The 18474-nt window shown below is 34.2% G+C and overlaps 2 protein-coding genes across 5 annotated transcripts in view; one reads left to right on the top strand and one right to left on the bottom strand.

Moving 5' to 3' along the window:
* The window catches only part of LOC108735668 (glycine-rich protein DOT1-like), a 93823-nt gene extending 85758 nt beyond the window's left edge, over positions 1-8065 (bottom strand). The window contains exons 1-2 of one of the 3 annotated variants that reach the window (XM_018467732.2): positions 7550-8065; positions 7375-7486 (exon numbers count right to left, since the gene is read on the bottom strand). The gene's annotated coding sequence lies outside the window, so the exon portion shown is untranslated. The other 2 variants (XM_018467734.2, XM_018467733.2) reach the window with 2 other exon arrangements.
* Positions 1-18071, top strand: part of LOC108735664 (O-acyltransferase like protein) — a 37191-nt gene extending 19120 nt beyond the window's left edge. Inside the window, exons 2-13 of one of the 2 annotated variants that reach the window (XM_025974572.1) lie at positions 3554-3675; positions 4832-4993; positions 5290-5465; positions 8082-8266; positions 9798-9905; positions 12408-12578; positions 13229-13454; positions 13649-13814; positions 13873-13952; positions 15154-15379; positions 16151-16325; positions 17528-18071. In XM_025974572.1, the coding sequence (XP_025830357.1) occupies positions 3554-3675; positions 4832-4993; positions 5290-5465; positions 8082-8266; positions 9798-9905; positions 12408-12578; positions 13229-13454; positions 13649-13814; positions 13873-13952; positions 15154-15379; positions 16151-16325; positions 17528-17811 (2081 nt within the window). In that variant the 3' untranslated portion in view covers positions 17812-18071. The remainder of the gene's footprint in view (positions 1-3553; positions 3676-4831; positions 4994-5289; positions 5466-8081; positions 8267-9797; positions 9906-12407; positions 12579-13228; positions 13455-13648; positions 13815-13872; positions 13953-15153; positions 15380-16150; positions 16326-17527) is intronic. The other variant, XM_025974575.1, reaches the window with a different exon arrangement.
* The last annotated feature ends 403 nt before the right edge of the window (positions 18072-18474 follow it).

The following is an 18474-nucleotide window of genomic DNA, read 5'->3' as shown; positions in this document are numbered from 1 at the left end:
GAGAGAGACAGATGTCGAACGCTGCCGAACGCGGAGGCCGATTGTGCCTCTTTGTCGCTCGTTCCGCGCTCTCGCTTGCACTTCAAGCCTTAAATGGAACGCCTCAGAGCGAGGTAACGCCGCATGAGTCACGTTTTTTCGTGCGTGCAGCCGGCTCCATCGAATTATAAGACGTTGTCACGTCAAAAAACATTGCATCTATTGAGAATCGAACCTGGGCCACCCGTGTGGCAGACAACTTTTAATTATAAGCCAATTTAAATTAAATTATAATTGACAAATTAAAATGATGAATTAGTAAAAGTGGTCATTAGTTCTTTTGCAGAGAAAAGCGAATTCAAATTTTAATTGGCATTTATCATGAGAACGGTGGTAACATGTCGAGAATAGGCAAAGTTAAATATTTGTGTATGTATATTAGTATGTAACGTGTAGCATCGAACACATTTCGAAACTAATTAAAGGACTATCTGCAAAATTATTCCTTTAACCCAAGCGTCGCAAATGAAAAGATGGCACCACTCAAAATGTACATAAATTTAATCTCACATGCACCTAGAATATCTCTGTTAAGACAAAGATTCAGTAGCGGTTCGTATCCTTGTTGCATAGAAATAAAAAATGAATAAGAGAGTAATTATGTATCATCGTTTTCAAAACGCATATTAGATTATTTTGAGCTTTTGTATGTAGAATCCTCGCTTTTAGTGTTTCATCAGAGAATAGCATAATTCCAAATTCAATCATTCATATTTGTCTGCGGAGCTCATTTCTCCACCAATCATCGAGGGAGAAATAGACAAAAGTGTACACAACCATTTGCAAAATTATTTAAACTACCTCGTTAAAATTTAAAAATTTGCTTTATTTAAAAGCATATTTAGCCAAAAATAATCGTAAGTGAATTAACTTAACGTTCTACACACCTATAAAACTTTTGCTTTGTTTTCTATTGTTAATTTATATACATTTTTGTTTTACGAAATTGCTAAACATTTTCGTCTAGTACTGTACAGTTCTAACCGATCTTCTAAGACCGTCCATCGAGAGCTCTGCTCGTTCAAGCTTGTTCCAACTATTTCTGTCTTGCTCACGCCTAGTGTGTATTCTTTATATCTTCGCGCAGATTTCTTCTAGGTCACAATTCTAACAAATTGAAATAGACTGTACATATGAATTCCTATTATACTTTTCAGTCTATAATTTTCCTTGTTCGTGCGTCAGATGTTTGCGACGCCACTGTACAAGTGACACATTCAATTGTTATGCACGGTATCTACGTAATTAGTAATTACAGTTAAGTGTTTCTAAGTTGTACTTTCCTCTAACTCAATCTATTTGAATGTCAACAGTTAGCCTGCTATAAAGACTCGTATTTCTCCATTTGCGACATTTTCCGATAATAGGAAAAACTAACTTTCCTACTTTACATTTGGTGCTATACAAGTCTTTTATAAAAAGGAAAATAAAAATAAGCTGCCAAAATTGAATATCGACAAAGCCTCCCTTTCATTCCTGTTTACAGCTCAGGTAGTTCGAGTATACAGTCCAAAAACACCCCAATTTTGAATTATCAATTTAAAACTATGAAATATTTACCCAAACATTTCTACTATTGACGCAGATTGAATTATATATTGTATTATATATATATATATAGTTCGCGCCTGCACTAANCTTGTAGAAATTAGTTAAATTAAATATAATTTTTGTTTAGTTGCTAATTTTACCATTCACAACCCTGTCGGAATACCTTAATTAAATAGAATTACCAACATTGTGCGACTTTGTATAAGTTTGTATAATTTTTAAACACAATTTTACCTAATGAAATCCTTGACACAAAACATATTAAATTTGCAGACGTGCAGAAATGAATGTTTTCATTGTGAATCAAGAAATTAAATTTGCATATAATTCAACATCACATAAGTAGTATATTCACGGAGAAATAAAATTATTGACAAACTGTTTGTTTACTTAACGTCAAATATGAATTGTCCTCCATCATATTGTCAATAATAATTGATTAATAATTATTTAAAATTTTATTAAATAGAATTTCTCTTCACTAAAAGTTATATCAAGGTATGTTGCTGCTGTTACACCCTCGCCGAGAATAGAACCCGGCCGCTGTTGCACTTATGTACTAGTACTCTTAAGCTACGATAGCTTACAGTAGCAAGAAGCCAGAGCCCGGGTTCGATTCCCGGCAAGGGTGACAGCGCAAACAATTTTTTACTTTGGTGCTTCAGAGTGTTTTGAAACATATAACATATATAATGTGCAATCTTACTATTTTCATCTAATAAACTTGGCACATTTATAAGGGATAGTTCTCATAATTTTTATTGCTTATAGTGTACGATACAGGAAAACCATCAAGTGAAAACCTGCTTTTCTGATCTATAGTTTCCCATTTCTATTTCACGTTGTTGTTTATTGCACCATGCTAAATAATTTCACTACGTACCGGAACTTCTCTTTACAAAAGCGTGCATTTAATTCCGTAGAATTTGCGATGCTACAAAGGGAATTTTTAAATTGGATGGATTTTAGTTAAGGCTTGGTTGATGTTTAAAAGGATTTTTCAGCAAACTGAAATTTAGCCAGACCATTTAATATTGACGACATCATATTAAATATGCTTAGAACGCACGTATGAATCCATTAAGCGAATTATACGAAACTTTTAAGCACAGCTTCGCCAATGTGTAATTTTTATAACAAATTAGGTATATCTAGGTAATTTCCCTCATTTCTGGGGATAATCGCCTTTGAATATCCTTTAAGGTTAGGTTAGTTACCACCCTTTTTGGTTATGTTGCCTTAGCAAAAAGATCAGTAACATACTAATATTGATATATCTACCATCTGCAAATCTAAGTATGCTAATCGTTTATTCCTGTACGTCTAATCCTAAAGTTGTCGTCATCAGCGTCATCATTATCAAAGGGTCGTTAATCTGTGACTGGCTGGACACGCACCTGCATTCCTTCCTACCCTGATCTTCGTATTGCCTTAAAACTAGGACACCCCGCTGAACTCTAATTTAGTCTACGTAGGTCTACATCTACTCCTCTTAATTCCTGTTTCTGCTTCTAATATGTCTCTAATTAGCCCTTCGTGCCTGAGAAGATAATGCGCCCTCTGTTCTCCTATTCTTTTCGCAGCACTCGCCGTCCTTGTTTCGCACCCGTACAGCGCTTACGTCTAAACATTTTTGCCCCGGTACATCAATCCCTAAAGATGACCTGCCTTGAAAATGTTTATCGAGTCTTCGATATACAAAAGTACCTACTCGTAAAAGCGTTTTCAAATATATAATTTTTTGTATCTACTTATATCTAATATTTGGTAATGTTATTCTAACATAATTTCTTTATTGGATTCTATTCCAATCAATTTTCATAATTGGAACGGTCGTACTTAACAAGCAACAAAAATAATAAAAACATTTTAATTTGTCTTAAAGGTATTACGTATCTTCTCTTTTGATTAATAATTATAAATAAACGTTGAGGGTGACTTCTAATTTTTTTTTCTTTTTTAGTGGATGATGCTAGTGGAAGATATTCAACGGGGTGGTTTTGGGGAAATCACTTTTGGACAGGTTCTAAGGGTCTCTGTGAGACAATTAACCCGTCAAAAAAATCCATTAGGGTTAAAAGGCAGGTAAGTCATTAACAATCTTATTACATCCCGTCTTTATGATATAACAGAGTAATCAATACGCTCTGGAAAATTTCAGTATTTTCATCAACAAAATTATTTATTACTACCTACTCCAAAGTTTGAAGGACTAAATATTATTACGCATGAAGTAAATTTTAGGGAAGCAACAGCTTTTAGTGGTCCAATTAGGCTTCTTCATTCATTTAAGATTTTTTAAATTATTGACAAATATACAAAACCATTCACAAATGGTTCATTGGTTATTTTTGTTTGGATGCTGGGGACGTCCTAGGAACAAATTTTAATTAAAAGTATGTTGGGAGAATGACAAAACACCCTCGTAAAGTTGAAAGTAGGTTTAGGTACTGCGAACACTATTCTTAACATAAAATTAATCATTATTTAGACAATTAATAAGAAATAAGAATGATAATCTATCTCTATCTCTTGCCTCAAACTATACATAGGATAAACCAGTAGAAATTTTAAAAGGTTGTTAAAAGTGTATGTTTGGAGCACGGCGTTGTACGGGTGCGAAACATGGACAGTGGGAGCGGCGGAAAATAAAAGGTTAGAAGCGTTCGAAATGTGGTGTTATAGGCGGATGATGAGGATATCGTGGGTAGAAAAGGTTAGAAATGAAGAGGTATTAGAAAGAATAGGAGAATAGAGGACTCTATGGAAGACAATAAAAAATAAGCGAGATAGGTTGGTAGGACACCTTCTCAGGCATGAAGGTCTAGTCAGAGACATATTAGAGGCAGAAACAGGAGTTAGGAGGGGTAGAGGTAGACCTAGATTAGATTACTGTTTGCAAATAGTTAAGGATGTAGGCTATTCTAGTTTTAGGGAAATGCGAAGTTTAGCTCAGGATAGGAAACAGTGGAGGTACGTGTCCAACCAGTCTTAGGACTGATGACGTTATGATGATGATGATGATGTGAACATAGAACTGATTAGAATACAATCTACATTTGCAAATCATGTGATATGTACTTGATATACTGAATAATCTTAAGTAAAGGTTAAAACAATTTCGTAACTGTTTGAAAAATATCCATTGCAATTCAAGAACTATCAAAAATCACATTTTATAATTAGAACTATCCTCTTGTTTTCCTGTAACACTTTTTCTTTACAAAATTATCTCTTACAGGTGACAAATACGTCTAGGAATGAACGTTCAGCCTCTACCACCCCTATAAGTCCTAGCCAAGCGGAAGGTTATGGTCCAGGATCATTAGACGACGATCCTGCGCCTTTTCCTGTTTCGTTTAATGTTTTAAGAATCCGTTTAAAATCAAACTTGACAGAACAGGTAAAAGTTAAATTACAGAATAAAAGTTATACGAGAAGATTAATCATTCAACTATGATGAGCAAATATTTCTTTCCTTAATCAAGAACTATATGCTTCAAGAAACTAAACTTTTTATAATACTTTTAAAAGTTAACTTACAAACCAGTAAACAACTTTAAACTAATCAAATCTCTTTTTAATTTTTGAAAAACGTAAAGGCTTCTTGTCTACTGTCTATAGTATTTTAAATCTTTAATTAAAGTTGTTTGTTCGTAAAGCCTTCGAACGGAGGTGAATTAAAAGTTGCATTTACAGGGTAAACTTCTGCATTTTGGGATGTGTTTACCATTTACATGTAAACAGAAAGATATCCACTTTATTTTGGAAGAAACTGCAAGAGGTTTTAAAAAGGCCACATTGAATGTCGAAAGTATCCGATCTCAACATCACGATTTCAACGTATGGCAAGATACAACATTTATTATTCTCTGGTATTTATAACTTTCAGTTTCCTTTTACAACCGCAATATTATATTTTTTTCTACCTAAACCTAGTCCTAAGTAAATTACAACTGTTGCACAGAAAGAAATGCAAAATAGAAATAAAGNCGTTCAGCGCTCTCGCTTGCTCTTCAAGCCTTAAATGGAACGCCTCAGAGCGAGGTAACGCCGCACGAGTCATGTTTTTTCGTGCATGCAACCGGCTCCATCGAATTATAAGACGTTGTCACGTCAATAAAACGTGTGGGCATAAAGAAATATGTATATCACAATGTGTGTACAATATTCAGTCGATTTTTATATTATAAGTCAATTTAGTTTTAATTTATTTAATTTAAACTTAAACAACAAATAGCAAAATAAAACTTAAGAAGCAATAGCCTACTTGCGATTTAGTTGGGCGTTAGGAGTTATAAGCTATTTTTGTGACTAGGTATATTGTTTTCAGTGAAGGAAATGGGCGGTCACGCTATAGAGAATAAATGTGGCAAAATAATAAATTTAAGAAAGAACAACTTATCGAGGTTGTCTTAAGACTGGTTGGACACGTACCTGTATTCCTTCCTATCCTAAGCTTTTCTTTGCATTTCCCTTACACTAGAACATCCCCCACCCTTAACTATCTGTAAACAGTAATCTAACCTAGGTCTCCCTCTACTCCTTTTGACTACTGTTTAATAAATTATGTATAAGAGTCAATAAACATTCAATAAAGAAGGGAGTGAAAGCCTTTTGTTTACATTAGCAGCAACCATAATACAAACTGTAGGACGAAATGTAATGTAGGGGAGACCGGGGATAGTTGACTATAGCGGTAGGTAGACTAACTATCGAAAACTCTTCGACAGTGTATGAACTGTGTCATCTGATCATAACCAAGCATTACATTTCGCGTCCCGCTCAGTTGTCTGAAGCGTCACATCGCGGTCGTGCGTTGTTTTCGAACACTATGTTTTTCATATTTCAATTACATAAGTAATATTTTGATATATTGTATTTTTTGATCTGATGCCTACTCGTTTTATGTAAATCATTTTTCTATTAGTCCTAGCATTTAATGAGGGCACATTTATCATATTTCATATCTTATTTTTCAAGTCAACGGCAGTGTTTAGGCTAGCCATGCGATNTACGAATGAGCACTGGTTAATTAGATGTACTACCCACTTACTCTTCTAATATTGCTTTGATCCTGCTTTTTAGGAAAAGACTCGCTTGGAAATACCGAAAGTGATAATTTTGCATCCCCTTCACAAGACACAGGAATCGAAAACGTTAAGCCCAAAACGTTCACCCGAAAAGGATTTTTCGGTAAGGATCTGAATATTGCCATACGTAATTAACATATTCCTTGTTATGTTAGATAAACAGAAAACATATCAACATTAAGTATATTAGGTACACGCATGAACGTCGTTCAAGAAAAAGAAAGCGGGGATTCCCCGAGAATCACTAGTCCGCGCCGCCAAAGAAGTCGAATGTCTTCAAATCTTGATAATTTATTGGATAATTCGTATATGTTCTTTAGTTAATACTTAACTTAAATTGATTAAATACAAAATATTTTTTACCTATAATACAGTTAACAAGGAATTACGAATATAGTCGAGGGAAGTAAAATAAGAAGGACATTAATTAGAAAAGCCAATAATAATAAAAAAGCTTAGGGCAAATTACTTTGTTCGGCGAAGTATGTCAGTCATGGTTACTATTTTTGCTAGGTAATGTCGTCTTTCTTAAACTTCATTCATCCCTTTAATATATCAAATTAGCTACACAATTTAGTAAATACATATAATGTACTAAAAAAAAAAAAACATTACTTTTTCGGTTTTTTGTATTTTTCGTGGCACTCAATAATTAATAAAACATATCAATATAATAATTTAGTTTACATACCTTTCTTATGCCCGATGCAGATGGGTTTGTGCAACTCTCAGGTTTCAATAATTTAGTGGGAACTCTTTCCTTTATGTTCAAATTCACTGAAGTCTTTCCAGAGAAACATTTTCTGTAACAAAACGCACGGAATGAGACGATGCTATTAATTACATGCCTAATAGAAAAACCTAACCTAACCTAATAGAAAACTTATGGTTGCATTACTTTCAATACAACCCTCAAAGGGACGTAAGCAGCTTTGGGTAGGTCCCATTATCGATTCAAAGTTCTGGCACATGCGCTTATCCACCATGTAATATTTAACTTGACGTAACCTGAAATATTTTTCCTGATGCAAAATTATTGATTTATTTTTATCGAATGATGAAGAAATATATATCTATTACATTATCCAGAATATGATTCCTAAATTACTTACGTTTCGTGCACGGAACTCGAGGCGCTTTGAGGGTGACCCACCCTTTCCCCACTAAAAAAAAGAGCTGGCTACGTCCCTGTACTCTCGCACAATGTTGTAAGGTTCAAATTGAATAAAGTAAACCAAGACAAAAATTAGATTTATCCATTTTCGTAAAAATTGCGAATCGTCGAAAAGAACATTGAATAGTATACGGGATGAACCCACTGAAGTTACATACATATTTATAGAAACCTCAGTACGTGAAGGATTATTCAATGAAACGGTCATTACCTCTTATTTTCAGCATTGTGACTTCTTTGGTGATAATGATGGTAATTTGTGGAACATTGTACGACGTTAGGATCCAAAAAGAAAAACAAAAGCTCAACTCCCTACACCCTACATGTATTCCTTTCAATAATAATAATAATAACGTATCAGAGGTAACAACGAAGCTTGACATCGGCTTGACGGAGGAAAAAATTGGAAGTAAGTACATTCCCGACGCGGACTAAATGTAATCTTAGAATTTAGCAGGGTGCAATTTACGAGAAAATATCTATAGAAGTGAATATGAGATCTACAGAAATAAAAAATCGGTTGTCTGTAAAGTCGGTTTACTGACGATAGTTGAACGTGACAACGTCATAAGAAAATACTGATGGAATGGTTTCATTTTTCAAAAGAAAATTTTAATTTTATTTGTTTGATAGATATTTTGTATGGATATAGAGAAGGAGGTAAATGGAAATGTATTATTGTATAGCAGCTGTCCACGCGGACGCATCGCTCACTCGAGTAGGAGAGAGACAAATGTCGAACGCTGCCGAACGCGGAGGCCGATTGTGCCTCTTTGTCGCTCGTTCCGCGCTCTCACTTGCACTTCAAGCCTTAAATGGAACGCCTCAGAGCGAGGTAACGCCGCATGAGTCATGTTTTTTCGTGCGTGCAGCCGGCTCCATCGAATTATAAGACGTTGTCACGTCAAAACAATGAAAGGCTTCAATATTTATCACGACTGACACCAGACCCCTCTGGGCACATAAAATTTCGAATCGGACTAACAATAAGATGAAATTTTAATAGATACGAATTGACAAACATAAATATAAACAATGAGAAAACGCGATAACACATTCTCAAAACTTATTTTAAAAGAAAAAGCTCGTGGAGATCATGTTCTGTAAAAACTGAGAGCAATTTCGAATTCTCTAAAATTTATCGGCCTGTTATCATTTGTTCTACTCAACTAGCAAAAAACAAAAATATATATAACACTTTGATATTTAATAGTGGTTAATATATCGAATATTAATGTAAAAATTCAATTTCCATATTACCAACTATAAATTACCTAAAAGTTAATGAGAAAAAATTTGTTGCTGCTGTTACATCCTCGCCGGGAATTGAACCCGGGACTTTTGGCGACAGATCTGTACCCTTTGAGTACGCTTTGTCGTTGTTGCTGTCGTCTCTCGTGGCTTAGTGGTTAGAGCATTGACACGTTAAACTAAAGGTCCCGAGTTCGATTCTCGGCGAGGGTGTGACACAACAGTAACATATTTTTTTTTCATTAACTTGAGATAATTTATATTTGGTAAAATGGAAAATGAATTTTCACATTAATATTTGACAAAAAAATATGTTTACTGGGAGGGTGGTAACTATTTCCACTCTTTACAAAATGTATTTTATAAAAGATTGAAAAACTAAAGTAGAAATTGGTTGTGACCGACATGGGGTAAAGTATATTTACCACATGACTGACTCTTTTATTGAAAATGACAAAATAGAAGCGAAAACCGAAAAATAATATCCGAGAAAAAATTTTTTCCCGATTAAAATTGACGCACGTGTGACATTATTATTTTTTTAATATATTTATATAATAAATGTAGCTATGTGTGTACTGTATCTTGGATTTCGATTCAAAACTTTCAGTTCGTGTACGAATGAGCACTGGTTAATTAGATGTACTACCCACTTACTCTTCTAATATTGCTTTGATCCTGCTTTTTAGGAAAAGACTCGCTTGGAAATACCGAAAGTGATAATTTTGCATCCCCTTCACAAGACACAGGAATCGAAAACGTTAAGCCCAAAACGTTCACCCGAAAAGGATTTTTCGGTAAGGATCTGAATATTGCCATACGTAATTAACATATTCCTTGTTATGTTAGATAAACAGAAAACATATCAACATTAAGTATATTAGGTACACGCATGAACGTCGTTCAAGAAAAAGAAAGCGGGGATTCCCCGAGAATCACTAGTCCGCGCCGCCAAAGAAGTCGAATGTCTTCAAATCTTGATAATTTATTGGATAATTCGTATATGTTCTTTAGTTAATACTTAACTTAAATTGATTAAATACAAAATATTTTTTACCTATAATACAGTTAACAAGGAATTACGAATATAGTCGAGGGAAGTAAAATAAGAAGGACATTAATTAGAAAAGCCAATAATAATAAAAAAGCTTAGGGCAAATTACTTTGTTCGGCGAAGTATGTCAGTCATGGTTACTATTTTTGCTAGGTAATGTCGTCTTTCTTAAACTTCATTCATCCCTTTAATATATCAAATTAGCTACACAATTTAGTAAATACATATAATGTACTAAAAAAAAAAAAACATTACTTTTTCGGTTTTTTGTATTTTTCGTGGCCAAAAAATCTCGAATCAAGTACGCTTACAGTCCATATTAAAGATATTTTAATTTTCTACAATTACTGTATTGTAGTCAATCCAAATTAATCCATATTTTTCGACATAGATCGAAAAACCGATTTCTTTTTTATTTTCTAGTGTTTTTTTAGACGCCATTTTGTTCTGACAAATAACTGGGTGCTATAATTTAGTACATTATGTTCCCTGGATCGTTTTCAACAACCCTGCATAGTTTATTTCCCGTTATTAATTATCGCATTTTGAAAGCTCTCTATTTCCTGGCTTATTTATACATAATCGGTATTTAATCATGTTGTCTGTGCCTAACGGGTCTACAAAGACAATTTTCTTTAAAAAGCTAAATGATTCTATAACATCTTGGGCTTTCAAAGTTCATTTGAAGGTCTGAATCTACACATTACATATCGCACTTTGAATATTAATTTTCCACCTTACACCTTTTAAGCGATAAGAGCTATTTTTAGAGTGCCAATTTCTCCAAAAAAGATTGCTCCCTTTGATAGACGGCAGTTGAAAGAGACACGTTTCCTTGTAAGTACCCAAACAAGGGAGAAAAGTGCCTCATTTTTGAGGTAATTTAAAAATATTTTATCTCGCAGAGTAACGCGTTATGGTTTTAACGTAGCAGAATTTAGGTTTTACGCTCAAACAAACTACAACCTCAAAACGAAAAATAATCCACGTAGAGATTGGGATGTCTACAAGAAGGCAATCTAAAATTGGAAAATGAATATCTGTTGCATTTTGGGACAAGTCGGAAAATTCTCAGTTTTTCGCATTTTGAAACAAAAGTTGAATTCATATTCTCACTGAAATGAAATACTTTGAATTTCTATAGCGCTAATTCAATGTATTAGTGAATTAATTTTTAAATACATTTAGCTCACTACAGATAACCTCAAATTAAGGATGAAAAATTGTTTCTGCTGTCACTCCCTTGCCGGGAATCGAACCCGGGCTCCTAGTTTCAGGCACCAGTAGGTACTCTACCACTAAGCTACAAGGAGGGGACAGCAGCAACACTGACGGTAGAGTGTCGTAAGTACGTACCAAGGGAGGGTTCGATTCCCGGCAAGGGAAGGAACAAAAGCAACAATTTTTCTTCATTAATTTGAGGTTATCGGCATGTGGGTGATATTAATTCAAAAATTGCCTTTCTATAGAATTGGGGATCCAGACCAATATTGTTTAAAAACTTTTTTTTAAAAAACGATTTGTGGCCATTGATGAAGGTTAATGAGGGGAGACACATTTTTTTAATAGAGCATATATCACCCCCCACACATTTTTTTAATACAGCATATATCACCCCCCATCCGCCTCTGATCTCCTCATCAATCTCTTCCCGTTCCTACAGTTTAGAACTGTAATTTGAATTTTAAAAAATTATCATTCAAAAAAAAAATTTTTTATGAAGCCATAAAAAACTGTCTCCCCCACCTTCTAATATCTAATTCTACTGTGCGGAATGACCGGAAATTAATAAAAAAAATGTTTGGAGCGCTTTTGGTCTGGACCCTCAATTCTGGATAATTACCCCTTTTTGTTTTGTCAATAGTTAATTGGAAACGCAATCGAAGATCATTAATTTAAAATTTGAAGTGGGTATAGTTGTTGTTGCTGTTATTCTTTAGCAATCAAATGAAAAACTGATTTTCGCGACATTTCCCAATTTCTCTTCCAATTTACGATCACCTTCTTCCAGACTTCGCAATGTTTCTGTGAATATTTTCTTCGCTTAGGTTGCACTTTGAATTATATCTGGGACCTTCGATAATTGATTCTCCTATACCGTATCGATTTCTACGTTCTTATCAAAGATATACAATCTAGTTCAATTCACAACGAAAACTTAAAGTTTTGAAGTAGAATATTGAATTAGAAAATCTTTTAGGATAATAAATAATGTTAACTTATTTTTAATTGTTATAATTTTCAGTTTGGTTGGCGAAAAAGATAATATTATCGTTTTCCTTAAGAACAAATATAAAGTCAATATGTGACCAACGTGTTGGTAGCGACACAATAGCAGTCATCCATGGATTAAAATCAATCAGCATGGCTTGGGTAATACTTGGACACACCTGCATCATAGCTTTTAAGTTCTCAGGTAGACAACAATCATTAAAAATAAACACACTTCAGTATGTCGTAAAATACTCGATTCATTTTCATTTTGATTATGGATGGAATGTTTTTTTATTGCGACCATCGCTTTACGTTCATGACCCAAATAGAAACTTCATGGTGGTTAGTACTCTGTCTAAAACGTCAAAGGTTGATCCCACTGGATCTCGTCAGCACATCATTGACAGTTCCGCCAGAATATTGACCTGCTACCTTTAGACTGCGTTTGATCAATTACTACAAGCGTCGTAGTGAACGCCATCTCTAGAAAATTGTTACATTTTGTAAGATTCTTATTGAACAGAACCACGCCTTAGCTACCCCTAACGTAACAAACATAGACTGATGGTTTATGACTACCATGAACTTTTTGTTCTGTTCGATTAGGCGTCTATTATGTAGGGGTAGGTATGACATGTAGCCAGTTCCAGAAGTCGATATCCTTATAGACCTGATTGATTATTTTTCAATCTCGCAAAATGTAGCAAATGGCATTCACTACGCTATTTGTAGTAAGAAAAATTTTCAATTACTTTAAAGCTTACAAATTCTCGAGTCTTTACCGAAGCTGTCATTTACACATTTCCGTAAAAGTTGGTTTACAAACTTACTACTCGAGTTAATGTGTTCCAGATAATATGGAATATCGAAAAATCGTTCAAAAGGAGTTTCTTTTTCAAACCATATCGAATGGAGCGTTTAGCGTGGACACCTTCTTCTTTACAAGCGGTTTATTAGTTTCATTCCTGTACTTCAGAAGTAACGCCAAAGGGAAGTTGGAATCGCCCTACATAAAATACAAGGGACTAACGAAAGGGCTTATAAGATTCGTCGGCCTGATTGTGTACAGATTTGCGAGGTACTTACGAAAAAGGACAACTGACTCAACAATAAATTTATACAGACCTTTTTGTTCTTTACAAAGAAAGGAAAATTTTCCAATTATACTTATGTCAGAGCTTTGAAACTATATGAGCCATTAGTAATTAAATCAAAAATTGCTACTGAAAATTTATTATCTACATCGTCTTAACATTCATTTCTCTTTTCTAGATTAAGTGCTCCGTATTTATTTGTTCTGGGAGTTGTAGAGGTGTGCATGAAATGGTTTCATTACAATTCTATCTTCGAACCGGCGGCTTTGGATCACGAAAATTGCCCAAAATATTGGTGGAGAAACATCCTCTACATAAACACTTTATTCCCAACCGAACAAATGGTAAAGTGAAGCTGAATTTGCCAATTTTATGAAACACAATTTACTTATTTGCTTTCAGTGCATGCTGTGGAGTTGGTACATTTCAGATGACACACAGTTTTATATCGTGGGAGCAGTGATACTCATTCTGGCAAGCAGGTAGACAATTTGGATTTAACCTTAATAGTCGCAATTATTTATAACTAGTGACCCGCCCCAGCTTCGCACGGGTGCAATGCTGATACTAAATATATTTTTGTTTTGTTTAGATTATTATCGGAAAGGGGAAATCCTCAAAAGATACTCCCTGAACATACTAAATCTACTACAGAATGTCTTTATATACAACATTCACATTTTTTTTTGTCATTAGACAATACAAACCGGGCTCCCGGCCGGTACCGCCGCAACCGCTATGTCCCTGCATTTTAAATCTGTAATATCTTCGAAAATATTCATTTAAATTACATGCTGCAAAGGGCCATATTGATCTATTAAAAAAATGCACAATGTATTTAAGGTACTTAATTGGAAAAGAATAAACGCTGTATTGCCTACGATCGCTTCGTAAATAAATCGCGGACTTTTTTGTAGACCCTTTTAAGATGTACAATATTGTAGTACATTATTTTGATCTATCTCGTAGGGTTCAGCCAGCGTTTGCAATGTAAGCGCAAAAAATGTGTTTATTTACGACATCACATTACAAACCTCTAAAATTATCAGTGTTGCCCTACTATATTATGCATGTATTATACATATAAACCTTCTTTTTGAATCACACCATCTTTTTGAAAAAACCACATCAAAATCCGTTTTGTAGTTTTAATGATTTAAAAAAACATAGGGACAGACAGCGGGAAAGCAACTTTGTTTGATACTATGTAGTGATGGTTTTGATGTGAATCTCTAAATTTGATAATTATCCTTAAAACATTTGAATTAGTCTTACATTTGCAGACACAATCTAGTGACAAACAGCTTTAATATGTTTTGGATTTGATCGTAGACTTGTAGACACAATTTCTATCCTAATCATAGCGTTCACAATTAAAATGGACTCAGTTTTGATTAAGAGCCTATAGCCTAAGCAATAGTCTTGCAAATAAGCCCCTGTATTATTGGGTTTGATTTTGGATTTGTAGACAAAATTTTTATCCTGATCTTAACGCTTACGATTAAAATGGATTCAGTTTTGATTATGAATCTATAACCTTTCAATTAGCTTTAATATTTTTGGATTTGATCGTAGACTTGTAGACACAATTTTTATCCTAATCATAGCGTTCACAATTAAAATGGATTGAGTTTTGATTATAAATCTACAGCCTCCGTAATAATTATTTAATGTTTGTTGCAGCCATTTCAAGAGCGCCTCAATATTGCTAGTTGTATTTATGCTCAGTTCCTGGACCACGACCGGCTATATTGCATACACTAATAAGCACATTCCAGGCACCGACGACCCTTTGGCTCATTTCGATAAAATCTATGATAAGCCTTGGACACGTTTAGGACCGTATCTCGTTGGAATGTGCGTCGGTTGGATTTTATTCAAGACAGATTGCAAAATCCGAATGACAAAAGTGAGTTATAGCCAATTCAAAATCTAATGAATCGTCAATTACACGATAGATAGGCAAACCTTAAGAACATAGTACATTACATTACGTTGATTGCTGTTAATCAGAGGCCTCGCTGTATAAGCAGGTTTGGAGCTGCGTATAAATTGTTATAGTGTTTATTTGAGACATTGCGAAGCCTAAGACTAAGGTCTATGAAATTCTGAATTACCTCTACGTAATTTTCGCCCGTTTCAATTAAATGGGCCATTTGATCTTAATTCAGTTTGAATGTGTTTTTGCAAATTAATGTATTGCTTCGATCAGCACATGCATGCGCATGCTATCGTATAAAATTGAGTTCTGTATGAAGGGACTAACTGTAATTTGAATGTAATAACGGGATTAAACGAAACTCTTGAAATTGACTCAAAAGGTACATTTTGCTAATTTAATTAAATGACTAATGACATTTTCGAAGAGTACAGTCAAAAATACATTTTCTTTTTAAATCTATTTGTTGTGGTTGACCCACCATAGACATATAATTATTTTAAGGACTATTTTAGTTGACTATAATAATTAAAAAAGGTAGCGCCTTGACCGGGAATCGATCCCAAACCCAAACGCATTGTTCCGAATGTAACAATTTTATGTTGCAATTGTTTTAAAATTCCAAACTTGAGGTTGGTACATTTGTATTAAGTATGAAATGTATTATTACGCGATTTGAAAGAAAATTAGTTGAATTTCGACCACACACCAAAATTTAGGTGCTAATTAAATTCCTTCTAGTTGGCAGTTAGTGTCGGGTGGCTGGTTTCTACGGCATGTCTAGTGTCTTTAGTGTATGGTCTCTATGAAGTGGATCTGACACCAGCAGCGGCAGCCGCTTACAGTGCATTAAGTCATACAGCGTGGGCTCTTGGACTCGCCTGGATCGTTATTGCATGTACAACAGGATATGGAGGTACTTTTGCTCATAACATTCTACCTACGCTTATTTCATCGGTCAGATATTGCCAGATATCAGCGGGGAATATTGTAGAAAAGGACTAAATACGAAGGAGAAAATGTGCAAAGTAAAAAGAAGGAAAATGTTAGAATTTAGAGTTCCTTAAAGAAAATGTCAAGCAGGCGAAAAACGGAGTTCAAATCTAATTATATCGTGTCCCAAAAAATCCTTATTAAATAAATTTTCTAGAATACTTAGAAATTAATCCGACCTTATTTGCATTACCTGAAGAAGAAAGGAAATCAATTTTTTACTAATCGGAAGTTCTTTTAGAAAGCGTTTTGTAAAATCCTAGGCGATTCACGCACCAATAAAGCAAAGTGCTTCAAGCTATTAAAAGATAATCTCTGTAGCGGGAAAATAAATTATAAAAAGAATTAGAGAATAACTTTCTCAATATCTTACGAAAAAACAGCAAAAACGTTTTAAACAAAAAAGTATCAATTTAACTTAATTAAGTCTGTTCAGTTTGCCCAGTTTAGCTTTTGAATTATTCAAAAGAGTTTCATTTAAAGTCTTAAATAGGAATGTAGCATTGTGCTACAGATGGCGCTTACCGCGCCGTTTACAGGAGTTTATGAAACGTTGAGCCAAGGTAATAGGTAGAGTTTGTTTGTCTTCTGACGAGCTGAAGTGGTCCAATCAGATCGAAATCGCAATCTACGTCTGGCAGTTTCGATAGAGTAGTGACCATCAAGACCTTAAACTTCATTCTTCCATTTAGTAATGTGCGTGTCAGATATGGATTCAGTTCAACAGGTATACATCCACCTACGTAAATAGATCTTGTTCGCCATATTGGATTCCACTAAATGTAGCACTGTACTATAGATGGCGTTTACCGCGCCGTTTGTAGGATTTTAAGAGTTTATAATTTATTAATCGCGCTTTAATGTCGGTATAATCAGTTGTCAATCACCGTACATTTAGCTTTTACTTAGGGATGATCGAGATTAGATCGATGTACGATAAATATCGATTAAACAACATCGATATGACTAAAAACATTAATGTTTTCGGTAAAAAATAAAATCAAAACATCGATGTTTTCCAGCTAAACATCGATGTTTATTCACCATCGATGAATATCGATAATTCCTACTTCTATTCCTATTTTTAATCTTCTTGCTGGAATCATAATTGTTTGTTTCCTTTAGGTTATGTCAATTCAATTTTGTCAGCGAGTATTCTATACCCTCTCAGCAGAGTGACATACTGTACATATCTACTACATCCCATTATCATACGGACAATGGCGATGACCATGGACCATCCTCTACATTTAGGAAAAGCCGTGATGATTGCAATCTACATAGGTCAAGTGGTAGCCTCGTTTTCATTGGCTTTCGTAATTTCTATAACGTTTGAAGCACCAGTTGTTTCAATGCTTAGAATTTTGCCCAAATTTTCAACTCACTCCCATAACCAAAGAAACCCCTGATTTTATTAATATTTACAATAAGTTGTTACTATTTTAAATGTACATACCTAATAGCTCGGGCATATGTTTGACACAATTTATGTCATTGATTGAATCATGGGATACCCTTATCGATTGTTTGTATAATGTGATAACTTCTATTTTTTCTGTATAATTAAGTGACCACAAGAATTGTGATTAAAATAATGTTTATGTTATAATTTGTTACTTAATGTACTTACAATTAAATTAAGACAGTTACTAAAACATGAAACCAAATTCGGAATGGGATTTGTAGTTGNCCAATATTTAAAAAATGAGAAAATGCCTGCAAGGTTTTCTTAAAAAACATTTTCTACTTAAGTGAATGTAAAAATTAAATAGGTACTACAAAAAACTATTTGAAAATACGTATTTTGCATTTAGCATATAAAATACATAAGGGAAACCTATTATGTATTTTACATTTGAAATAACAATCAAAAAAGTATTTGCATTTTGTATTTAAATATTTTTAAAAAACCATTTTGCACATCTCTAGATATGTAGATGAGTATTTTCTACATGTAAATAGTTATGTACTTATTGTTAGATATATAATAATTTAACGTGCACGAGTGTGTTTGTGTGTGATCGGGCACACGTGTGCGTGAACGGCTTATCGATTCGCCGAATAGCCGCGGG

Source organism: Agrilus planipennis, unplaced genomic scaffold (assembly GCF_000699045.2).
Source record: "Agrilus planipennis isolate EAB-ADULT unplaced genomic scaffold, Apla_2.0 scaffold86, whole genome shotgun sequence".
NCBI classification, from domain to species: domain Eukaryota; kingdom Metazoa; phylum Arthropoda; class Insecta; order Coleoptera; family Buprestidae; genus Agrilus; species Agrilus planipennis.
The sequence above is the reverse complement of the archived record's forward strand: the minus strand, read 5'-3'. Positions and strand labels throughout refer to the sequence as shown.